We start from the raw sequence: 22,018 nt of genomic DNA, 5'->3' as shown, positions 1-22,018 counted from the left end.
TGTAAGTTGTAACATTCGACAATGATGTTTTCTAGTACAACTAGTCATGTTTTTCGATGTTCGATAAATTCAAGGTTTTAACATTACAATATCTTAGCCTTCCTCCTCCGCTTGATCTTGTTCTTCTTTGTGCTAAAAGAAGACGCTCCTAAACAATGCAATTTCGATCAAGCATCAGTCTTGATCCTAAATCAAAAGCGAGGGATGTAAAAGAACATGGAAGAAATTCATTCACCTGAATTGTTAGTTACAGTACTTGATCCCGAAGCGGTATTTTGTCGAACACTTTGCGGAGTTACATCCACACTATCAGCGCCACCATCATTTCCGTTATCCGTTGTGTTCGGTAAAAGTGGCCCAATAATCTCCCTTCGTCGTGAAGCTGCTTCCTTGAATTTCCTCTTACGAAGCCTTTTCCTCTGCGACCTCGTCAGCTTTTCAGAGCCTCCGTTTTCGCCATTGTCATCATCACTGCTCGATGAAGACGAGTTACTATTATTATCCTCTAGCTCTCCTGCGTCTATACAATAAAAAAAAGATGATGTTTGTGTTAGGTAATAACCGCGTGTTCTTAGATATTTTTGACAAACACCTGGAAGGTAATACGACGAATCTGTTGAATTCTTTAGTTTCCCCTCTTCATCCCCCTCTGCCTGTACAAATATAATAAAATCCATTGATTAAAATCAAATGGGGACAAAATTACAGTGAGAGATGAGGAAGAAAAGGTCATCACTTGGGGAGGAGGGGATGGTGGAGGAGGATAAAGCATTTTGAGAAGCGCTTCATGGAACTTCTGTTGCTTTTCCTCTTGCTTCATTTTCTTGGAAATACTCTTCCACTTGTTCCGAACGAAGTCCGCGGTTTTTACGAATCCATTTCGACAGTGAGAGTAGAGAAACAAGAAACGAAAAACATATTCAGAAATCTTGAAGAAAATCAAGGGCACGAGCATGCAACTTTAGACAATCTAATCACACTAGTGATCAAAGATTCAACAGATCGATTTCAACTAAGCGAAAGCTCATTCGTTTTTCTTCGTTTCTTGAACAAATTAGAAACACATCCTACAGCTCAAGAAATATGGCCGCATCAAAGATCTCCGTCAAATATAACACGTTTGATTATTTGTTCGGAGAGAACTTTTTATCGTCGTCATATGATTATTTGAAGTATTTTTTTTAAAAAAAAACGTTGTTTTGTATAAAAATCCTTTTCTGAAAAATGCCTACACATCGAGCTCTTTGGAAATTATAATATCTTAGCGTGATGTGATGCATATGAAAATTATAAGATACTCGCATTCAGGTCCAGTATGATCTTTTTGTCGTGTCGTTGAAGTGCAAATATTCGAGAATTCCATATTTCATCCTTCATTTGCGAGGTTGCCTCAAAACTTAACTTTGTCTACGTACAGCCGAAAACTAGGGATATTTGAAAGTGCCAAGTTGTGTTGATAGACGAAAACAGGGCATTCCTACGAAGTTTTCAAGACTTTATGGGTCTGAAATTATTGGAAAGACGCTCCAGCTGCGCCCACAGTAAGCTCCCGAACGAAAGCCTCGGACCCTCTTCAATCCCACCGCTGCTGCTGGTGCTGCTTCCTCTCATTCCCGAAAAACTTGCCCCTGGAGATGCACCCGATGGAGAGTTGTTCCCCACAATGATTGTACCTCCTATTTCTCGTCTCACAATCTCGAGTGTGCGAGGACTCACATCGTCATCGTATACATCTTTAACATAAAAAGTTCCGATTGCTTTTTCACCACGAATCCCAATCTCTGCCCTCGTTATGGATAAACCGTTCTCTCTGAAAATTCGACTGACATCTGATAACAGCCCTGTCCTGTTTTTGGTACGGATTTCTAGTCTCAATCCCTGCACGTATATGAGTAGATATAATGTTGGAATTCATTCTGTTTTTTCAAAAATGAGGATGAAAACGGTTACATACATCAGATGCTCTTCTCTCCGTTGCAGCAATCAAACACCGGATGACCATACGCTTCTCACCTTCAGAATCCAGAGTGCCTCCATTTTTGTGCCGTAGATAGTACTCCTGCGATCATTTTCAAGATACATGGAATATAGAGTCGGGGAAATTCACAACCAAGTATAAGCAACAAAAAACAATTGACAAGCCATTTACCTGGATAGCAAACGATCCTTCGGAGCTAATTGCAGCGTGAGAAACAACATACTGCAGGTCCATCAAAGCACATAACGTATCGAACAATAACTTTGGTCTATCTTTACTCCTCACTGAAACCAAAGAATATCCCATCTTTCTACAATTTTCAATCTGAACATGTGTACGGTTGCATCTCTTACTCTTCCCTTCTCGCCACTTTTCGTACCCATAAATGTCATCATTAGTGCCACCGCAACACGAACATGATTCCTCGTAATCACCCTCAGCGGCCATTATTTGGTGCAGGCGCCTCTCCCTGTGTGTCTGGCTGGCTGCCGGGGGACATAACCTCAGGCTTCGAGGCTCGTCCTTGTAATGGTGGGCTTCCACCACATTTTCAAGTTGAGCCTGGACATGGGCAACTCGACAAGGGTCTGTTATTGGCCCGTGGTCTGAGCTATCGTCCACATAGATGATGCATGCCACTCGTCTATTGTGGGTCCATGCCACAGCATTAGAGATGTGGCATCCCAGCCCAGCTAATACGGCCGACATCTCAGACATTAAACCTGGCCTATCTATTCCTGTCATCTCAAGTACCATTCTTCCTGTCAACGCTTCTTGGCTTGCTTCTTCTAACCCGGTGTTTTGTTTAACTCCTTTAGAATCCCTCCTACTTGTGCATATCCCCTGTAAAATCCTTCTTTTCTCCATCATCTATATAAAAACATATATAAAAAGAACAATGTCTTTAGTAATAACAACCCTACCTCTTGGATGTAACATAGGAGGCTTTGTTCAGTAACTTTGTTTCCTTGTTGATCAATCACGTGGAAGACTGGAATCCATAACCAAAATAACCCCGAGTGAAAACAAACACAACTTACTACATGAATTGCTTCCTCAGTTAACTGAAAATTTCAAACCGAAACCCAACAGAATAGGTACTCACTCGTGACTCGACACCAACTAGTTTGAGACTGAAGTGTAAAAGAATGCTACTATTTACTCACCATCCATTAACCAACCACCATCAGAGGAAATGTAAGATTTTGAAATGATGAGGTCGAGATCTGTTAGAACTTGGACCATGTCCAACAACATCCCCTGCTTGTTAGCACTATCCACCTGCAATCCATATTTCGGTTTGAAAAATATTAGGATACGTTCCTAAAATACTACAGCAAACTGGTAGAGGTAATCCAAATTTTTGCAAGTTCATGAACATTAGATGATAGGACAATTGGATTGAAATAAAATTTCACATCCCAAATGCAAATATCTGAAAATTCAAGTTTTATAACATAACATCATACTCTGGTGATTCGTACCAGAATAAGTTGAATCAAATCAAGAAACCCAATTCTCCAATCATGACAAACATGGATATAAAAATGACCGAAATTATCTGCAAATATGTATTCCGATCCTAAAAATTTAGACTATTTACGAACCTTTACAAGCGTGCAATCCGGAAACGTGTCGTTGTCAATACAGACCCTGAAAAACCAAAGCAGTATGAACATCAAAATCTTATGCATTTCGGTTATGAGTTATGAAAATTTAATGTTATAGGCAAACCTCGGGGGATTGATTCTTTCAATGAGTGATTCGAATTCCGGGTCAATGTATGGCTTGTAAGTTATATCCATTTATTCTGGAGCTGGATTCTTTTGATTCTAAACTGCAGATATGAATCGATAGAAATGTACGTCTGTTCTCCTGGTTTTCAAGTTTATTTACGAATTTTAGTTGATAGTTCTAGGATTTGAAGAAAACCAACTTTGATTCTTGGAAAATATATGTTGAGAAGTAAGAACGTAGAATTTCCGATCAAGAATCACGGAACAAAAGGGACAAAGATAATGGTTTTTGTTCATCAATTGATCATGCATGCACCTTGGAAGAGAGAGATCGAGTTGTAGTTTATGAAGATTTCTCGAGAGAAAAAGAGAAACATGGAAGTATGTCGTAACATTGAATGCATATGCGCATGTATAGGTTGGGGGATTGATCGGAAGAGCCCGATTTGCAGAATGTTTTGTAAAAATGGACTCAAAGCATGGCCGTGAACATGCCACGTGGTGACGTGGCGAATGGGTCCGATGCCAGGTGCGGCGCCTCGGGCTCTCGGCAGCTAACACGTTGTCAATTCATCTGGTGATTTGGAAGCACGCGGTGAAAAATGTCGGGGTAAATTCGTCCTCCACGGTCAATGTCCTAAGACTTGAAATTGTTTACTTTTCTAATCCTCCTACGATTCAAGCAAATTTTGAACCAAACACCATCTTAATCTTTAATTCAATCATGTAAATTACGCATATTATTCTATATATGTATATAATCAAGCTCTTTTAATAATTAATAATTAACGTAGGACAGCGATTGACAGTTTGATATTGATCACCCGCACACTTGTCCGACTACATATTCGCTAGTAAGAAGTTTATAAAGAATAAAAAATAAACTATCAATTAGTGAGGAGGTGACTCCATACGTTTCACATTCAGGACCAATTTTTTTTCGAAAAATCAATATATGAACAAAATTCATAAGATATATAAAATGCATAATTTTCGATAGAGGTGAGGTAGTGGCTACAGCTGAGGCCTGCCACCTCTTGCATCCGCCCTTGACGACGAGTTTTGGGGAACTAATTTATTTCCATTTAAAAATATTTAATTTTATAAAAATATCAATTTGAAATTGAATATAAGAATTGAAATTATTGAAAGTTGAAAATAAGATTGGTAAATATTAAATATAATGATATAAGTACTGAAATATTTATTTTCGGATTATTTCCCAAAAATTCTACAAATAGTTCTTTCAATGTGTGGAAAAAAACAGACAATTGAGTAGATTTTTTTTAATAAAATATACAGTTTAATATATTTTATGAATTTGAGATTTTTATTTTTTATCATAAATTTTTATTTTTAACAAATTTTATGTATATTGAGAATCAACATTTAGGCGGACAGCAAACGACTGTTGCATTACAAATGTTACACTTGATGATGAAGTAATGTGCACATGGACCTCGTGAAACATCTATGCGTGGCAATCAAAGCCTAAACAGGCACGAAGTTGATAGATAAATCATCAAATATAATATTATTGGAGTTTAGATTGACCAAAAAAATGGCACGACCAGAAGAAGTAAAAATACATAGTCGGCGACCTTCTTAGATATGAGCATGTAACGCCATCACGTTCAACATGTTGCACAGATTCTAAACAAAGAAATAAATTGGTGATGCTCCAACGACATGAACATGTACAGAAAGATTTACTTGAAATTTTGTGTTTCTGTTTCCATAATCCGTGCCTTACTCAACATTAAGAACATAATAGAGATATGGAACTAAATTAATATCAATCCCAACACATCAAAAAATTAAACACGTCACGCGCTGATCAATATATGAATAACAATCAATTGTGCAGCTCAAATGATTTAGAGGTGAATCCGACCACCCCTACATGCCCAGTATGTTGATTAACGAGGATATACCTTGGTTCACTGCTTCCACAACTGCTGTCAAAAGGTGGACTGATTCACGAAAGCTGTGGGAGAAGATCCCAATTTAGGCATACTATCGAAAGTTTGTTGTAACGAAAAGTTCTTAAGTGTTCCTATACTCGTAGTGGTGCTGGTCAAGGCCTCGCCTAAAGGTCCCCCCATCGAATTTCCCCAAGAAAACTGCTTCTGAATTGGTTCACCAAGATCGATACTCGTACCTAAGCTCATTTGGATTGGATTATGTTCCCAAGGTAGCCCTGGAGATGACATAGTAGACTTCTCTTGTTTTGGAGAACTGGAGGATGATGAAAAATCCGGAGGAGCCATGGGGATAGACATGGAAAGCTGGGTCCAGTCGTAGTTTAGTTCTTCAGGCCAGGAAACATAGGAGCGATTTGAGTTATCCTTTGGCCAATCATCGATGAAATGTTGGATGGAGTTCTGTTCGTTTGCTTCTTGTTCATGGAACCCTGAAAAAGATTCAGGGTTTCTTGATTTAGTTAACGAGATTTTAACGGAAGGGTTAATGAGGGAATCCGAGGTAACATGTCCAAACTTCGACTCGGAGGTTTCTTCAAATGGTACACCTTCCTCTTGTACAGAAACTGATGCGTGTTTAGACTTTAGAACTTTAACACGAGCTATCAAGGACAGGTCTTGAAGTTCTTGGGATCTGTTGATTACATTTCGGGTTAGACAACTTATGAAACAGTCAATAAGCCCAAAAGATTAAAGGACGCCGAGATCTGCATCAGATAAACGCACCTCTTAACAAGATTGTCAGCAGAAGAAATACCATTTTTGGGCTGCAAGTAATTAAACTGCCGCTGCACAGCACCAAGGTTGCTGTATCTGGATATCACCGATGCTGATGAGGGAGAAGCAGTTGATGCCAGTTTTGAAGTAGTGGATCCAGAGACAGTATGGCCAGTCTGGCCTTCCACAGGCTTTCTTGAACGGTGGCGGCCTCTGTTGATGTGCCTTTCACAGTATTTCTGATCCGGAACAGCATCTCTCGAGCACCGCCACTTCTTTCCATCGGTTCTCCTACACCTCCCTGGTTCGGGATCATTCCTGCCAGAGAAGCCGAGAGGGAAAGGACCCCATCCCACTGAATGTACAAAGAGAGGGAACAAAAAGAACCTGTCAGATGCCTTGGAAATGTGCCATTTAACATTCAACTAGACAAGTAATTCAACATATATGTTATTTTCAGTTCTAGATGAAAACATTGTAAAGCTAATGAGAATCAAGATAGTGGAAAATTTCTGATTGGTACTACATTTGAAAAAACCCAACAAAATATCATACATAGAAAACAAAAATTGTGAATAATAATAAAGCCTGGATCTTCAGAAATTGATGTATAAGAATTAACAGCCAACTTACTTCCTATTTTAAATAGAAAAATCTATCCAACTATTCTTGGCCTAGGCTTCGGAGTCTCGTAAATCAATACTTAAAATCTACTGCCATTAGTAGAGACACGTGAACTTCAAAAGATACATCTCAATTTACACACAACAAAACACATTTCCATATTCTATCATTCACTTTTTCTACTCGAGCGTTGGAAGAAACTAACTAACAAGTCCATATTATTTTACTATCAGGGTGATAGTTGAGAGGGAGACTTAGAGCACACGCATGACTTCGATTTTTTTAATTTACATGCAAAGGTATTTTTTGATAAACTGCTTTTCTTTCCCTAAGGTATGTCTGCTCCTGGTAATCCAGATTGGGCTAGATATAAAAAAAGATGAAGCTTACAATACGTAGAGGCATAAGATCCATGTGATCCAAAAGGGTATAGGGTTCTCTTGAGTGGCACTAGTAAATTCGAAGGAACAGGGACATTTGCCACAATGTGCTTGTAGATCAAAGCTTGATGTTCCAGCTCCAGCCATTGGGAAGGAGTAAATGGCCCTTTTAGCCTAGAAAAAGGCCCGCCCCCTGCAGCGAAGAGAAGCAAGGCCAGTTAAGTTTATCTCCTTCAACCAGAAGTTCAATTCGTATGTCGAGAAGAATTCGGATTTCTAGACAATTTTTAAAAAGATTAAAGTTTTTGCCAAAATACGATCATTATCTCCTTAGCCCATTTGTTAGCTAACTAATGTATGCATGTGTGGCGGCGGAAATATTAAGAACTGAAAGTAAGCTCTTTCCCATAAAATATAAAGAAAACAAAAACACTTCACCAAATATTTTTAATTTCTGCATATCAGACACTAGAAAAATCATAATCCAGTGGGGAAGAAACTCCAACAGAGGAAAAAGAAGCAAGATAACAGAGTAAATCAAAACAAAATGCATTTATAAGCACACGTACATACATAAATACATGCATAGATTCATAAATACATACATATACCCCCAGTTATGCTCTGATTTTCATCCCGGTAAATTGAAAATGCTATATTATTACTGGAACCACCGCCGCTCATCCCCCCACTGTATGGCGTATCGGAACAAGAAAACGAAATAACTTTTCTCCCATCATTAGATCTTCCAACAGCGGTAAAAGGTATACCAACTTCACCATGCTTAGGCATTTTTGGTGATATCCAGCGGCTATTCTCAGCAAGAATGAATATTTCTTGCTTCAGATTCGCGGATCCACGACATTTTTCATTTCTGGGTTCGGTAGCACCCGCCCGCCTGGATTAGGAGAGGTTTGCCGCTGGCCGACCACTGCTGAATCCATTTCTTGGGAGAAAGAACCCCAGGGAAGAGCATGAGTTCATTTCAAGCAGCTCGATTGAAAAGATAAATATCTCCAAAATTGATGGGGTACAGCTCAAGGATGAGCTGCAGGTTAAAAAAACATTATTGGTGATGGATATTTGTGTGTGAAGCAAGATCGATTCTTTGAAAAGAAAAGGGGGAAACTCTGTGTGTATTTGCCTGCTTGTGTGTGTGTGGCGGGGAGAGAGGACAAATGCGTTCTACGACGTCAAGGACGTGTTTGGGTTCAAACTTGAAATACTCAACTTGTGATTTGTGAATATGATTTAGGCTAGGTTAATTATATAGTTTCTGGGAAATTTTAATTCTATTTTACCATGAATATTCGAATTTATGAATTATGACCAGTTATGTCATTAATGAGTTTGCAATCGCGGTTTTCCAAAAGAATATTGCATAAAAAATCCCCGTGTGCTTGTATATGTATATCACATACGTGATATGAGATGATTGAAAAGTGTCGATGTTCGAACAGAAAAAATTAAATTGGATATAAATAATTTAAATAGAGACCTTTAGATTAATGTTTTCTGGTAATATTGAAATCCTAACAAATAATATTAGGATTAATTTATTTGACTTTGAAGATAGAATGATGAGCACGAAACAAGGTGAAAATTTTAACTTTGTGGGATCAAGAAAGAATTATAAGCGTTTAAAAAAAGAAAATTTATCATACTGACGACTTAAAAAATATCTATATAAAACATGAATTATCAAACATATTTTCTTAAATATACCTGTTGCTATTATAATATTGCATGGTACTCCGATTTTAGAGACTATAATATAAAGTTAAACAGTTTAAATTTATTTTATAAGATTTTTTAAAAAAATTGTGGTGTTTTGTATTAATTTTAAATAAGAAATTATATGATCATTTAAACTTGAATAATATTATATTAAGATTGAAATAATTAAATGTTGATGAATTTACAATGATATAATTTTTCCGTGATAATAACAAAAAATAAAGTTACATTTGTTGTTAAATAGTAAACCAAACCACGACACACTCAAATTAAATAATATAATGATATAGATATGCATATGGTTGATTTGGAGTGATTCACGAAAAAAAAAAAAAAAAAAATAGTGGGTCTCATGTGAGACCGTCTCACGGATCATAATCTGTGAGACAGGTCAACCTTACTCATATTCACAATAGAAAGTAATACTCTTAGCATAAAAAATAGTACTTTTTCATGGATGACCCAAATAAGAGATCCATCTCACAAATACGGTCGGTGAGACCGTCTCACACAAGTTTTTGCCAAAAAAAAAAAAAAAAACTCTTGATAATTTGACTTGAATTGGTGAGGATTTTATAGAATCCCACTGTGATACATTATTATGTCAGTTGCATTATTGCGTAAAATATGAAAACATTCCTGGAAAATAAAAGCTAAGAGCAAAAAAATAAACAAAGACATTTTTGTTTTCAGTTTCCCTGACATAAGCCAGCTATTCTCGTTCAATATTTTCTAATTCATTAATATGGTATCAAGAAATTGTATTTGTAGTTGAATATTTTTTTTAACGTTTTTGATTTTTATGCTTTCAGAATTCAGTATTGATTACATATATTTTATTTTTTAACAATTAATTCTTTTGTATTTGAAATATCGATGTGATATTACACACATCAACGTCAAGTCGACACCACGTAGATTTGGAGAGCTATAAATGATCTTAATGGAAAAAGATTCAAAGGTGGTGTTCGTATAGTTGCTATCTAGTTCCAACTATTTGAATCATATATTTAGCATTCATTAAAAAAATATGATAAAATTAAAAATATTCGGAGAGGCGAGACATAATTTTATGTACTACTAAAACAATAAAAGTGTGGAGTTTGATATTTATTATATACATACAAAAATAAAATTAAAAAAATGCATCGATAACTTTAAAAAGTTCATGTCAAAAAATAACAAAATCATTAAAAATTATTGGGAAAAGAAATGAGACGGCAGCGAGACGTTTAACAATGATAGAAGCTGGCATTTTGATTTTTTGTGGAACCAATTATTACTGCAGAACAATGTTCCCATTTTGGGGGAACAATATCCAAAGCGTATCAGCTTAGGTTGTGTTCCATCCAATCAATCCAACCAAGACTAAATGCACATTAAAGTGTGCATACGGGAATTTGACTTTACTCCAAATGTAAGTATAGCCTTGACCCCCAGTTACCAAGGTAGTTGGCTCATAATTTCCAAATTCCCACCGACGTACTGTATTGTTGGGTTATGGTCCAGATAGCTCAATTGCTCTTGATACAACGAGTAGACATGTTAGGGTGAACTAGCGGAGAAAGTTGATATGTACTTTTTTAAATTTATGTAGTGAGATGAATCGGACAGAAAAATTTAACTCATTTTGATATTTCTGACTATAGCGAAACATCCAAAGCAAAGATGGAGTGAATCGATTTCCTTTAAGTCGATTTGGTTACTGAATGGTTGGTTAAGATTTTGAATGCTTAATGACTCTCTTATAAAAATTCATAAATCGACTTCAAACAAATGCTATATCAAATTAAGTCACAATCTGAACAATTTACAATGCCATGTCTGTCTTATACTGATTTACCGAGATGATTTCGGGTTAAACCGTCCCATTAAGCTTTCCTGATTTGGATGATGAAATAATATAACATATTTATATATAATGTGGTGAAAATCTTAGAGATCAGGCCCAATATAATGGGCTGAATCACCAACCCATCATAGATATTTTAAAACCATAAATAAATAATAAATTTTTTAAAACCATAAAAAATTCAGACTCAATTGAAACTGAAATAATTACAAAGAGTTAATCTAAAAAATCATTAGCACCTTACTTTTTAATCAAAATAATCCATATTTAACTAAAATATTATTACAATTTTAATTAAGACCCATTTTTTGTTCCACTGATTAATACCTGAGAGTTTGCTGGACATTTCTTCCAGGTTTCCTATGGCGAGAGTAACATCTCCACTACTCCTGGCCTCCTCTCCAGCCAGATACACCTTTTTGCCCGTTAACCCATATTGGATCATCACTGTTCCCTTCGAATTATCCTTCAATTTCAGCTAACCCGTCTGGAAAGCTCGCATCTATTCAGGAAACACCCGTCCTGGGACGTCACTCATGGCTACCGCCTCCTCCGCCGTCGTGTCGGATGACATCGCTGATGTGCTCGGGGAAGTTGGGATACTTACGGCATCCGGGGAACCCGTCAAATTCAGGGACCTCTGGGATCAGCAGGAGGTGTTCTCAAGTTTACTGTTAACCGTTTAGTTGTTTGATCCTTGGAAGTTTTTGTAATGTAGTTCATGGCCTCATGGGGATTGTTTTTGGTGATGTTATGGTTTTTATCTCATGTGATTGATAGTGTTGGAGTTTATTAAGCCAAATTATTTATCCAGTTGTACTGCCAACTAACAAGCTTGAAATTTTGGGAGAAATGGTTTCTAACAAATAACAATAGTATATTCAAGTTCTGTAATACTGTATCATAAATCTGACTCCACTCAACCTTTTGGAGCAGATGGCATATGGATTTGATCTTCCCAGTGAGCTCATTCTAATCTTTGCGATGGTGAAACTCCTTTTCTGTAGTTACATATCTTACTCAAACTATACTGCAAATACGTAATCGAACGTCTCGGAAATCTTAATTTGGTGTTTTAGGCGTCTGAGTTTTGTTCAATGTGGACTCTGATGAATCTGTTTTAAACTTATATGCTCTTCTTGATCTTTAATTGCGTGTAGATTCTAATTGTTAGACTCATTATGTGTTAAAAATCTAGCTCTCAGACCTTTACTGCTAAAGTCTGAGGTTTATTAAAATTTGACATAATTTATCATATTTGGGAATCTGGGTGTAATTCTCCATTTCCAGGGAATAGCTGTTCTTGCACTTTTGAGACATTTCAGATGTTTTTGTTGGTAAATACTAAATAACTACATGTTCCACACATTTCATTTTGAAAAATAACTTTGGGAATTCCAAACCTGGGCTTATAGATGCGCTTCTTTTTGTTGCATGTTTTAGCTGGGAACTTGCCTCAGCACTCAAAGAATCAAAAGAGCTTTTCAACTCAGCTGGTGTGAAGCTAATTGCTGTTGGTGTTGGTACTCCTGACAAAGCTCGTCTACTTGCTGAAAGGGTAAATTATTTTGCTTATTCTTTTTTGCTTAAGAATCTGTTACTCTACTTATATAGGAGAGACTTCGGAATGTTTATACTTGGAGCACACATTTATTACCATAGTATTCTGATAAGTATTCAACCTCCTGCAGTTACCCTTCCCAGTGGATATCCTTTACGCTGATCCTGATCGTAAGGTAAACATCTATTGCTTAGATTTCAATTTGTCCGATTTCCAAGTGGTCTGTTCTAAGTTTTTATTGTACATTTTCTGGTATGCTTATGATGTTTTGGGGTTGTATTATGGTCTTGGTCGTACATTTTTCAACCCAGCTAGCATATGTTTCTTACTTCCCCCTTGTCCATTGTATGTATTCATACTAAATCTTTCTTACTTTCCCCTTTCCATTTTTTTGGGACTCATTTTAGATTGCATTTGCTTTGTACAGACTAAGGTGTTTTCAAGAATTGGGGAACTGAAAAAAGCTATGATATGAAGAATTACACGATCAAGGCCACCTCGGATGACAGAAGTATTGTTTTGTTGTCTACTTTTTCGTTCTAAACAGTTGTACGAAAACTAGATCCATAATATGATTCAGCAATGTTGGTTCGATTATTAGGGAGGAATGTTTGTGTTTAAAGTAAGTGATTGCTTTACGCGAGGAAGGATGTAGGGACAGGTTACCATGCTTCGTTGGATCACATCTTTGATATATGCGGCAAAGCAACTGAAGGCTGAATTCTTGATTCCATCTATCTTGTGATGGATTTGTATAGTTATGATGCAACGGTAACACGTTTATTGTCTAGATCTAGCTTCAAATCCAGCCCCAGTTTATCATTGGTATAATAATATTTTTTGAAACGCTTATATCGTTATCATTGGTATATTAATTTTTTCTTGAAAAAATAAAATGACTTGACTAATGATAAATGAATGTTAAGCTGACAGTTTGTGTAGTTTAAGGGGGTAAAATGTTTGAATTGATAATCGGAGGTGGATATTACATCTTTAACCAAATCATCAATAGTTGTAGTCATAGAATAGTAAAAACTAATTGAAAGCGGTATGAAAGTAGAAGAATCAAATTTATTTATACACGTTTTCTTAATAACTAAAGCTCAAACTTGTAGCAGTTGAACAAAAGAAATAAAATAAATAAAACTAATCCCAAACTCTCTGAAAGGTCTAGGGATAATTTTAAAAAGTATTATTAATATATAAATATAAAATTTCTTTTATATCATGCAATTTATGTATTTTAATTTAATAATAATAACTAGTATTTTACCCAAAAAACCTCTTCAGTGTATTAAATTCTAAAACTTTCCTTTTACCGTATTGGGCTTGACTATTTGTGGCCCAACGTTAATCCACATCACAATCTTTCTTATTCATAACCCGTATCCACCTGAAACTTGAACCCTAACTCCCCATTCGCGCTATTTTCATCGTCTTCGTATTTTTCCAAGGCATATTCTTCTCATCAATGGTGAAGCGGAGGCGAAACGACGACATGGTGAAAGATGATATACAAGAAAAGGAAGATGATAAACCGGTATCAGAAGGTCAAGAAGAGCTTGAAGAGCTCGAAAAAGACCCGAGCTTCGAAGAGTTAGGCCTGGATCCTCGCCTAATCCGAGCTCTATCCAAAAAATCGATCGAGAATCCCACTCCTATCCAGCGCGTCGCCATCCCACTTATCCTTGTATATTTTACTAGTTGGATTTCTGTTATTTGGATTATTCGACCTTATATGCTTTTCAAACTCAGCAATAGATTTCGGCTGGTGAATTTTAGTTTAATTTGCTTTTGTTTGACGCCATGTATGCAGGAAGGGAAAGATGTGGTGGCCCGTGCGAAAACCGGCTCTGGGAAAACCTTTGCTTATTTGCTTCCACTGCTTCAGAAGCTTTTCACGAATTCTACCTCAAAAGTTAACCTTGCGCCTGTCGCGATTATTCTCGTGCCAACACGGGAATTGTGCCAACAAGTATATTTTGTTACGAGTCTTGATTCATGGTTGATTTTTTTGGGTTTTTCTGGGTGACTTCTTTAATATCTTGTACTCTGTGCTTTTCTCAGGTTTACTCTGAAGTTATGTCATTCATTGAATTATGCAAAATGCAGTTACGAGCCGTTCAATTGGCCAGAAACATGTCTGCCAGTGAAACGGTTGGTTTCTTTGTCTTTATCGTATTGACATCAGTTTTTAGGGTATTTATTCTGGAAATCAGGATAGCTGTTTTATTCCATTTTTAATATTTATTATGAAGTGATATGGTACTTCGCTGTAGAGAACGGCTTTGACAGGGCTCCCTGATATTCTTGTGTCGACTCCTGCATGTGTGAAAAATTGCTTGATGAATGGGACACTTAAAGCTACTGATCTTCAAGAATCACTTTCAGTGCTCATTCTCGATGAGGTCTGCAGTCTCTTTTATCCTGCTTTGACTAATCATGCTACAAGTTTTTGTTGAACTTTCTAGCTCTTGTAGACACAATCAATAACATTCAGCTACGAAAACTCTGATACTTGGTAAATATAAGTGTAATTTTTACATTATTACAATGTCTAGGATCGTATGAAATATGAAGATAGTTAATTATTCACATCTCTGGATAAATTGGGTTCATTTGCATATTTTCTTTAAGCCTAAAATTATGTGAACATGAAAATATAGATTAAGAAATGTACAAATGTAACCCAAATATGAGACAACAGGAATCATCTACACTAAAAATGGAAAATATTCATCCTTGCTTTATTTTGAGCCTGTCTAAATTCTTTAAAAGCAATTTAAATTTATTATAAGATGTAAATGGTCCTGCATAATAAACAAAATACTAACATTTGACAGTTTCATGTCTCATGAATTGTAATTTTGCAAATGATGACAAAACTGTGTTGATATGAGATAAAGAAGTTGCCAAGTCATTTTAAAAGAGTAGTATTCTTTGTGTATATAGTTATGACTGTCAATTGTTCAAGATTTTGGCATCAATCACAGAATGTGTGTGGGTTTTGAGTTTTTTGATTGTTGGTATGCACATTGTAGATAATTATGTGATAACACTTGTGTATGAGTGAGTCGAATGAATCAATATAATTTGCTACCTAGTAATATGCGCTGTCATTTTTCAAACCAGGCAGATCTTCTATTGTCATATGGATATGAGGATGATCTGAAAGCACTAACAGTTCATGTGCCCAAACGTTGCCAATGCCTTCTCATGTCTGCTACTTCAAGGTCAGTTACCTGAAATTCTGCCGCACTGTCTAGGTTATTAATATAAACTTTAAATTGTCTTGAAGTTGTTCAACATAGCCATGTCATCAATGAATAACTGGAATTTATGTATTCTGAATTTTTTCTTCTTTGAAAAGGCCAGAACGTTGCCCGGATTATGTATTCCCACATATGTGCCCGGGAATAGGGTGGTTTCCTGGGTGTATGCCTAGATAAAGTGCTTATTGTGTATATTTTGTTATAAAATTCTTGTTTATTTTGAATGTCTTCTGTGAGTATTGTATTGAGGCTAATGGACAATTGTAGATTTTTTTTGGTTGTTTTTTCCCTTCTATTACAAATCTTTCTCCTTCTCTTGCATTTTAATTTAGTAAGGTTGTTTGAAATTAAATCTTTTTTTTTTGGATAGATTCTTTATCTGTTTCCACAAACTAAGAAGTAAGCAAAATCTGACTTCTTTTTTGTATGAATATTTGCAGTGATGATGTTGAAAAGTTAAAAAAGCTTATCCTACACAATCCCTACATCTTGACTCTGCCTGAAGTCGGGAATGTAAAGGATGATATTGTCCCCAAGAATGTCCAGCAGTTTTATGTAAGCAATTGTCAATTTCTCATCTAGTGTTAATTGCGAATTTTCTAGTCTGAATAAATGTATTTTGTTTCCAAGGTAAACATTGCCTCACCATATTTATTACGGTGGAGTTTTCTCTCGTTTTTCCCTTGATGTTTTTACTTATCAGATTTCATGCAGTGCTCGTGATAAACTTGTGCATGTTCTTGCACTCTTGAAGTTGGAGCTGGTTCAAAAGAAAGTGCTGATTTTTACTAATTCAATTGACATGAGTTTTAGATTGAAGCTGTTCTTTGAACAGGTAGATTGATTCACCTTGTGTTTCTGTATGGTCATTTGATCTCTTGTATGATCATGCAGTAATGTTCTAATCTGTCGGACATGTCATGAAGATGCTATTTATATGTTTAGACATATTTGTCCATTGGACTCTGAAATTCTTCCAGATGTTTATATTTAAGGGAGACGGCCAAACGTTACAACTATACATTTTGTCGAGTTATTGTCAGCTTATAAGCTGCTGCCACGTGTTGGTAAAAATTTAGGCGAACTGGTTAAATGCTAAAAATAGACTCTGTGTTAGTATTGTCTATAAATGGTAATGTGTTGAAAATTTTATATTCTTCGAGTCTTTTGAGTTTAGACATTCATTTCGATATGGGCAATGGAAGAGTGTTGCTAATCGATTTCTAGTGGCAAAATATCAGATCAAACCAGGGTCATAACTTTGTGGTTAAAGTTTAATGACTAGTTTATGAACCATGGAGATAATCAAGAGTTACATCTTGCAGTTTGGGATCAAATCTGCAGTGTTGAATGCTGAACTGCCTCAGAATTCTCGTCTACATATCCTTGAGGTATCTACTTAGGTTTTACAATTTGTGGATTTTATAAAATTATAGCTTTTATTTATGCATCTAATTGTTTGCTCCTTAACTTTTATATGATGTTTGTGGCTTAACCTTTTTAGTTTTCCCAGGAATTCAATGCTGGTCTATTTGATTACCTGATCGCAACTGATGACAGTCAAAAATCGTTAGAACAGGTACAGAATGATAAGAAAAGTCTTGGAGGGAAAAAATCTAGAAAAAATTCCAAGAGAAAGTTAGATGCAGAATTCAGTGTAGTGAGAGGAGTAGACTTCAAAAATGTGCACACGGTGAGCTGATGCTCTTTAAATCTGTATATTTATTTGTCTTCTGTTGTGTGAGCTGATGCGCTTTACATCTGTAGATTTATTTGTGTCTTCTGTTGTCTTGTTCACAGAGTCTTGATAACTTTACAGATTTTTGTCTTGGTGTCTTTCATCATCACATTGATCACTTCGGTATATTCTCTCTCGCACACTGAGTATATGATTGATTTTTGCTGATAGGTAGTAAACTTTGAGATGCCACAAATTGCTGCTGGTTATGTGCATCGAATTGGGCGAACTGGAAGAGCATATAATGCCGGTGCATCTGTCTCTCTTGTAAAATTCTTGGAACTTGAGCCCCACTATTGATACTGATGCTTATGAGTTTTTAGTTGGAACTGTATTAATTATGGATGTAGTAATTTTTGACATTTCTAGAATTTTGATTCATACTCGTCTTTGCTAATGCACTTATTGGCATCTTTTCCTTGGAATAGGTCTCTCCGGAGGAAATGGAAATTTTTGAAGAGATCAAATCCATTTTAGGTGAAAAGGAAATAGAAGATTCGAAGTTCATTGCTCCTTTCCCTTTGCTTACCATGAATGCAGTGGAATCTTTGAGATATAGAGCTGAGGTAAATGTGAAATTGTCATGTTTACCTTCAAGAAAAACTTGTGGGTGCAGTTCATAATTAGACGAATTTAGTACAAGTTTCCGATAGGTTATTTGAAATGGGAACTGATTTGTGGATTCTTTTTTGGGATGAGATTTGTTATCTGTTATCTTTGTAGTATTATTTTTATCAAGAAAGCAAATATTATGAACTCTTTAAGTCCGCTTTAGGCTCCTGCAATACTGCAAACAACAATCTAATGTCTATGCGAGGAGGAATAAGAGTTGTATTCAAAAGTGACTATCATCTGTCATTCTCTCTGGCTATCATTTATTTTTTATTGAAATTAAAAAGTGCATAATGTTGACTGTGTAAAAGGATGTTGCAAGGAGCATAACAAAAGTTGCAGTGAGGGAATCACGTGCACAAGATCTAAGAAATGAGATTCTCAATTCTGAAAAGTGAGTTTATTTTCATCATATCGTTCTGTTTGAGCTGCATTGTGCGTCTTGTCATTTTTTATCCAACATTGTTGATATCCCCTTGGTCGATTATTTTCCCGTTGTTTTCAGGTTGAAGGCCCATTTTCAAGATAACCCGAGGGACTTGGGTAAAAGATTAATCTTGGCTAGATATCAATAATTTGTATAATGCTACTGAAAATTCGAATATTAGTTGCATAAACTGTTAATCTTCGAGCAGATCTGTTAAAACACGACAAACTTCTGAGCAAGAAAATGCCAGCTCCCCACCTACGCTGTGTGCCAGAGTACCTATTGGATCCGACAACTCAAGAAGCCAGCAAAATTGTAAAGCTCGCTAGGGCTGCCATGGGAAACACAAAAACTACTCATCGAAAAGGGTTTAAAGGGAAATTTAAAAGAAGCAGGGATCCTCTGAAAACATTCTCTGCTAAGGTAATCACCATAGTCCAGCACTCTTGTCCCTAGTATGATTTAATTTTCAGTTTCCTATAGAGACGAGCCGTAAACTGGATATATATGCATTGCAGTGCTGTAGAATCTGCAGTACTAAAAATGCAAGTTTCGCTACGTCATAAATTTTAGGTCAGCCACATGGCTTCACCTGATCATGTATAACAAATCTAATCTCGATTCAGGTACCAAAACGAGCCCATAAAACTGCGACGAAGAAGAAAATAGAAGATGGGAACGATGGCCGCTAACGCTGGAGAAAACGATTTGTCTAAAATCTAAATCCTCGATCGAACTTATACAGAGGTTGAAATTTATATCTAGAGTCAATTTTGTTTCATTAATGATTAAATTTTTTGTCCCTAGGGTGTAATGTAGGGGCGTTCTCATTTTGTTATAGATTATTGTACCCATGTTTAGTCAAAATTCTCTTATTACTGAACATCATACAGACTCGGACTTGTGCGAATAGAAAATGAGTTCGAATTATGTTTCATTCCTCTTCCCTGTAACAATTTTTAAAAATAGAAAATGACGTAAATGTCACGGGCCCACTTTCTGGAGAATCACGTGGTACAAGGATATAATTTTATTAGATTTTGACGGTACGACGTCTCATATTACAATGCAAATTCCCTTCTCAACCCCTTGATTTTTAATACAGCAAGATAAGCATTTTAACCAAGGAAAACAAAGGAATGCGATTTGTTCAACGAAATGATGATCAAATTCCCGCATGACATTCAGGTGGGGGAACCGGGTAACGGGCCTTGTCGGTACAGTAGTCGTAGATCATATGATTCATTCGCACCCATCGGTATCGCCTGGCCGCCTCAGGGCTCAACTCTTTGTATGCTGCACCCTCCCACCAATTGTTAGGATTCGAGGCACAATCCGCGGGTCCTGGAACCTTGCACCCTTCGATGTCGAAGTCAGTGTAATATGCATAAAATGGGGCTTTGCTCCAATCTATCTTCTCGAGACCTCCCCTTGTTGCCCAGTCATCGGCTTCCCATAGCGTGGAGTAAATTCCCATAGGCTGTAACTTCGGGTACGAAACTCCCCTTGCCTCGTTGTTTTTGAAAACCCTGATCGGCACTCCATCCACCGAAAAACTACAAATTTACCAAATCAAAGTACATTAATCACGTCTTATTTTAGAGATATATAGGGAACAGCAGTTTAAATCACATTTATTTAGTTTTATCATCCACTATCATACCACTAATTAACTAAATATTAATCACATGTTATATTAACAATACCGACAAAATGTGAATTATGTGCATACATGACGATGACAAGTGCTCTAAAGAGGGCGAATAATACATTTAATTTACTAATTCTTTAAATATAAAATTCTCAATGTCCCAAATATTTGGGTCGACTTATGTTTTCACACGTGTTAACAAAATTATTGGAAGCAGTTATTGAAATCGGTATGGATTGGTAAAAGTATGAAAATAATATAAAATATGGAAAACAAAACTATATAAATGATACGAATGAAAAGGAAATTCAGCTTAAGTAAATACGTGGGACGGGGGAATATTGAATCAAAATAACTCTCCCATGAAAGTATCGATTCCTTCCAGCTTACACAATACGTTGATGATTCCATTGTATGGCATAATCGTGAAAACCAATTGAAGGATCAAACCAAAGGTTGACTCTTTGTTCCCTGTCACCTTTTCCGTTAGCGTACACGTTTGTTTGGACAGTGTAGGGCTGCCCACTTCGATTACCCAGGAATTCGAAATCCAGCTCGTCTCGTTTCCCAAATATTTCAGAGATCATCTACACACACACACGCACACAAATAATTACACGTCCAAGTAGAAGCAAACCCTCGAGAATGCGTTAAATTAACCCACTTACGTAGAAAGCAGCGACTGTTCCAGCAGAGTCACCGGGTACGAGCTTAATCTTCATGCTAACACGTCCAAACAGATATTGGTACTTGGAAGCAAACCCGCTTCCTACATTTCAAATATTTTCATTCTACGAGCATCATATATTCGTTCGATTTTGTTGCACAAGATTTGTGTCATTGCCCAGAGATCAAACAAATACGTACAGTTTTCTCATTTTCATCAAACAAAATCTACCATTATCTACCATAGTAAAATATATATATATATACAAACAAATATCCCAAAATGCGCCCGCCCCATAATCTTTTCCCAAGACATTAAAAGTTAAGATATATGAAACCTGAATTTTGATCAAGAACTAGCTGAATTGTCTTCCCTCCATCAATCTGGCGAATGTGAGATTCCGTCCAAGTAACCCGAAAATCCTGCTGAAACGTGGCGGGTCGACCCTTAACCACGCCACACGAAAGTACAGCCATAATCAAGCATAACACTAACCTTAATGTGACCATATTTTAATAAAAAATGCTATGCGCGTATATACAACAATATGAGAAAATTCACTTGTTATATCATCAGTTCAGGATGCAAAGTTTGATGAAATATAACATAAAATGTGGGGCTTATTTATACATAAGAGAAAGGGATTGCTGTATTGAATCCGAAGAAAGGGGCATCGCAGAGAATTAGCTTTCCATACAGCTAATGAAAAGCCGTCACTGGACCCGCCGTGCATTCCCTCTCTACCCAACCCTATTATTGAAAATATTATATAATATATAAACATGTGATATTACATTATGTGTATAGTTGAGGTGTTCCCGCCAATTATTTAACCTGTCTGGGTTTTGTTTTCTTGCAATACCTTTTGTTACAGATGAGGTCAGGAGTAATGTTATCCTTACCAATTGGTTGTTTGTGTGTGTGTGTTTTAAATGCCACTGCCGACAGTACTGAGGGGGGTGGTCATGTCTTTGGTTTTAATTAGTACGATTTTATTAAGTTTCATCCAGAACTTACAATTACTGGTTCACTCTCCCTTTATTGCATGCGCATTTTTTACATGTCTTCATAATATGTTCTTTTA

General features: G+C 36.4%; 4 protein-coding genes and 1 pseudogene across 5 annotated transcripts; 2 read left to right on the top strand and 3 right to left on the bottom strand.

Annotated features, from left to right (window-relative positions):
* Positions 1–340: 340 nt before the first annotated feature.
* Positions 341–4,131, bottom strand: LOC140826439 (ACT domain-containing protein ACR1-like). The gene is made up of 9 exons (XM_073188740.1): positions 3,713–4,131; positions 3,586–3,631; positions 3,145–3,259; positions 2,902–2,969; positions 2,150–2,821; positions 1,955–2,059; positions 737–1,878; positions 593–653; positions 341–520 (listed from the first exon to the last, which is right to left on the bottom strand). Exons 1-7 carry the CDS (start codon positions 3,781–3,783, stop codon positions 1,489–1,491), a joined length of 1,467 nt encoding a protein of 488 aa, XP_073044841.1. The 5' UTR covers positions 3,784–4,131; the 3' UTR covers positions 341–520; positions 593–653; positions 737–1,488.
* A 1,094-nt stretch (positions 4,132–5,225) lies between these two features.
* On the bottom strand, positions 5,226–8,643 carry LOC140826438 (growth-regulating factor 1-like). Of its 2 annotated transcripts, none has more exons than XM_073188737.1 (4): positions 8,023–8,643; positions 7,428–7,610; positions 6,423–6,768; positions 5,226–6,330 (listed from the first exon to the last, which is right to left on the bottom strand). In XM_073188737.1, exons 1-4 carry the CDS (start codon positions 8,207–8,209, stop codon positions 5,676–5,678), a joined length of 1,371 nt encoding a protein of 456 aa, XP_073044838.1. In that variant the 5' UTR covers positions 8,210–8,643; the 3' UTR covers positions 5,226–5,675. The 2 variants fall into 2 exon arrangements, with proteins under 2 accessions (XP_073044838.1, XP_073044840.1); XM_073188739.1 differs by having other exon boundaries at positions 8,029–8,643.
* A 2,694-nt stretch (positions 8,644–11,337) lies between these two features.
* LOC140826437 (uncharacterized) lies at positions 11,338–13,403 on the top strand (annotated as a pseudogene).
* Positions 13,404–13,958: 555 nt separating this feature from the next.
* LOC140826434 (DEAD-box ATP-dependent RNA helicase 16) lies at positions 13,959–19,497 on the top strand. The gene is made up of 15 exons (XM_073188735.1): positions 13,959–14,257; positions 14,384–14,542; positions 14,635–14,724; positions 14,847–14,975; positions 15,700–15,800; positions 16,280–16,394; positions 16,543–16,674; positions 17,165–17,230; positions 17,353–17,532; positions 17,749–17,844; positions 18,006–18,143; positions 18,501–18,583; positions 18,695–18,732; positions 18,825–19,039; positions 19,243–19,497. Exons 1-15 carry the CDS (start codon positions 14,039–14,041, stop codon positions 19,306–19,308), a joined length of 1,827 nt encoding a protein of 608 aa, XP_073044836.1. The 5' UTR covers positions 13,959–14,038; the 3' UTR covers positions 19,309–19,497.
* Positions 19,498–19,628: 131 nt separating this feature from the next.
* Positions 19,629–21,655, bottom strand: LOC140826436 (probable xyloglucan endotransglucosylase/hydrolase protein 7). The gene is made up of 4 exons (XM_073188736.1): positions 21,272–21,655; positions 20,936–21,036; positions 20,658–20,854; positions 19,629–20,172 (listed from the first exon to the last, which is right to left on the bottom strand). Exons 1-4 carry the CDS (start codon positions 21,441–21,443, stop codon positions 19,782–19,784), a joined length of 861 nt encoding a protein of 286 aa, XP_073044837.1. The 5' UTR covers positions 21,444–21,655; the 3' UTR covers positions 19,629–19,781.
* Positions 21,656–22,018: the final 363 nt, after the last annotated feature.

This window comes from Primulina eburnea, chromosome 3, assembly GCF_022965805.1.
Source record: "Primulina eburnea isolate SZY01 chromosome 3, ASM2296580v1, whole genome shotgun sequence".
Taxonomy (NCBI): Eukaryota; Viridiplantae; Streptophyta; class Magnoliopsida; order Lamiales; family Gesneriaceae; genus Primulina; species Primulina eburnea.
This window is presented reverse-complemented; position numbering and strand designations above follow the sequence as displayed.

Coding starts and splice junctions, on each gene's coding strand:
- LOC140826439 (XM_073188740.1), bottom strand. CDS start 3,783: ATGGATATAACTTACAAGCCATACATTGACCCGGAATTCGAATCACTC. Junction 3,632..3,712: donor GAAAGAATCAATCCCCCGAG/GTTTGCCTATAA, acceptor TTGGTTTTTCAG/GGTCTGTATTGACAACGACA. Junction 1,879..1,954: donor CGGAGAGAAGAGCATCTGAT/GTATGTAACCGT, acceptor ATATACGTGCAG/GGATTGAGACTAGAAATCCG.
- LOC140826438 (XM_073188737.1), bottom strand. CDS start 8,209: ATGCCTAAGCATGGTGAAGTTGGTATACCTTTTACCGCTGTTGGAAGA. Junction 7,611..8,022: donor GAGCATAACTGGGGGTATAT/GTATGTATTTAT, acceptor TCTTCGCTGCAG/GGGGCGGGCCTTTTTCTAGG. Junction 6,331..6,422: donor GCTGACAATCTTGTTAAGAG/GTGCGTTTATCT, acceptor TGTAATCAACAG/ATCCCAAGAACTTCAAGACC.
- LOC140826434 (XM_073188735.1), top strand. CDS start 14,039: ATGGTGAAGCGGAGGCGAAACGACGACATGGTGAAAGATGATATACAA. Junction 17,533..17,748: donor ACTTCAAAAATGTGCACACG/GTGAGCTGATGC, acceptor TTTTGCTGATAG/GTAGTAAACTTTGAGATGCC. Junction 17,845..18,005: donor CCGGTGCATCTGTCTCTCTT/GTAAAATTCTTG, acceptor TCCTTGGAATAG/GTCTCTCCGGAGGAAATGGA.
- LOC140826436 (XM_073188736.1), bottom strand. CDS start 21,443: ATGGTCACATTAAGGTTAGTGTTATGCTTGATTATGGCTGTACTTTCG. Junction 21,037..21,271: donor AGTTCTTGATCAAAATTCAG/GTTTCATATATC, acceptor TTTGAAATGTAG/GAAGCGGGTTTGCTTCCAAG. Junction 20,855..20,935: donor GAACAGTCGCTGCTTTCTAC/GTAAGTGGGTTA, acceptor GTGTGTGTGTAG/ATGATCTCTGAAATATTTGG.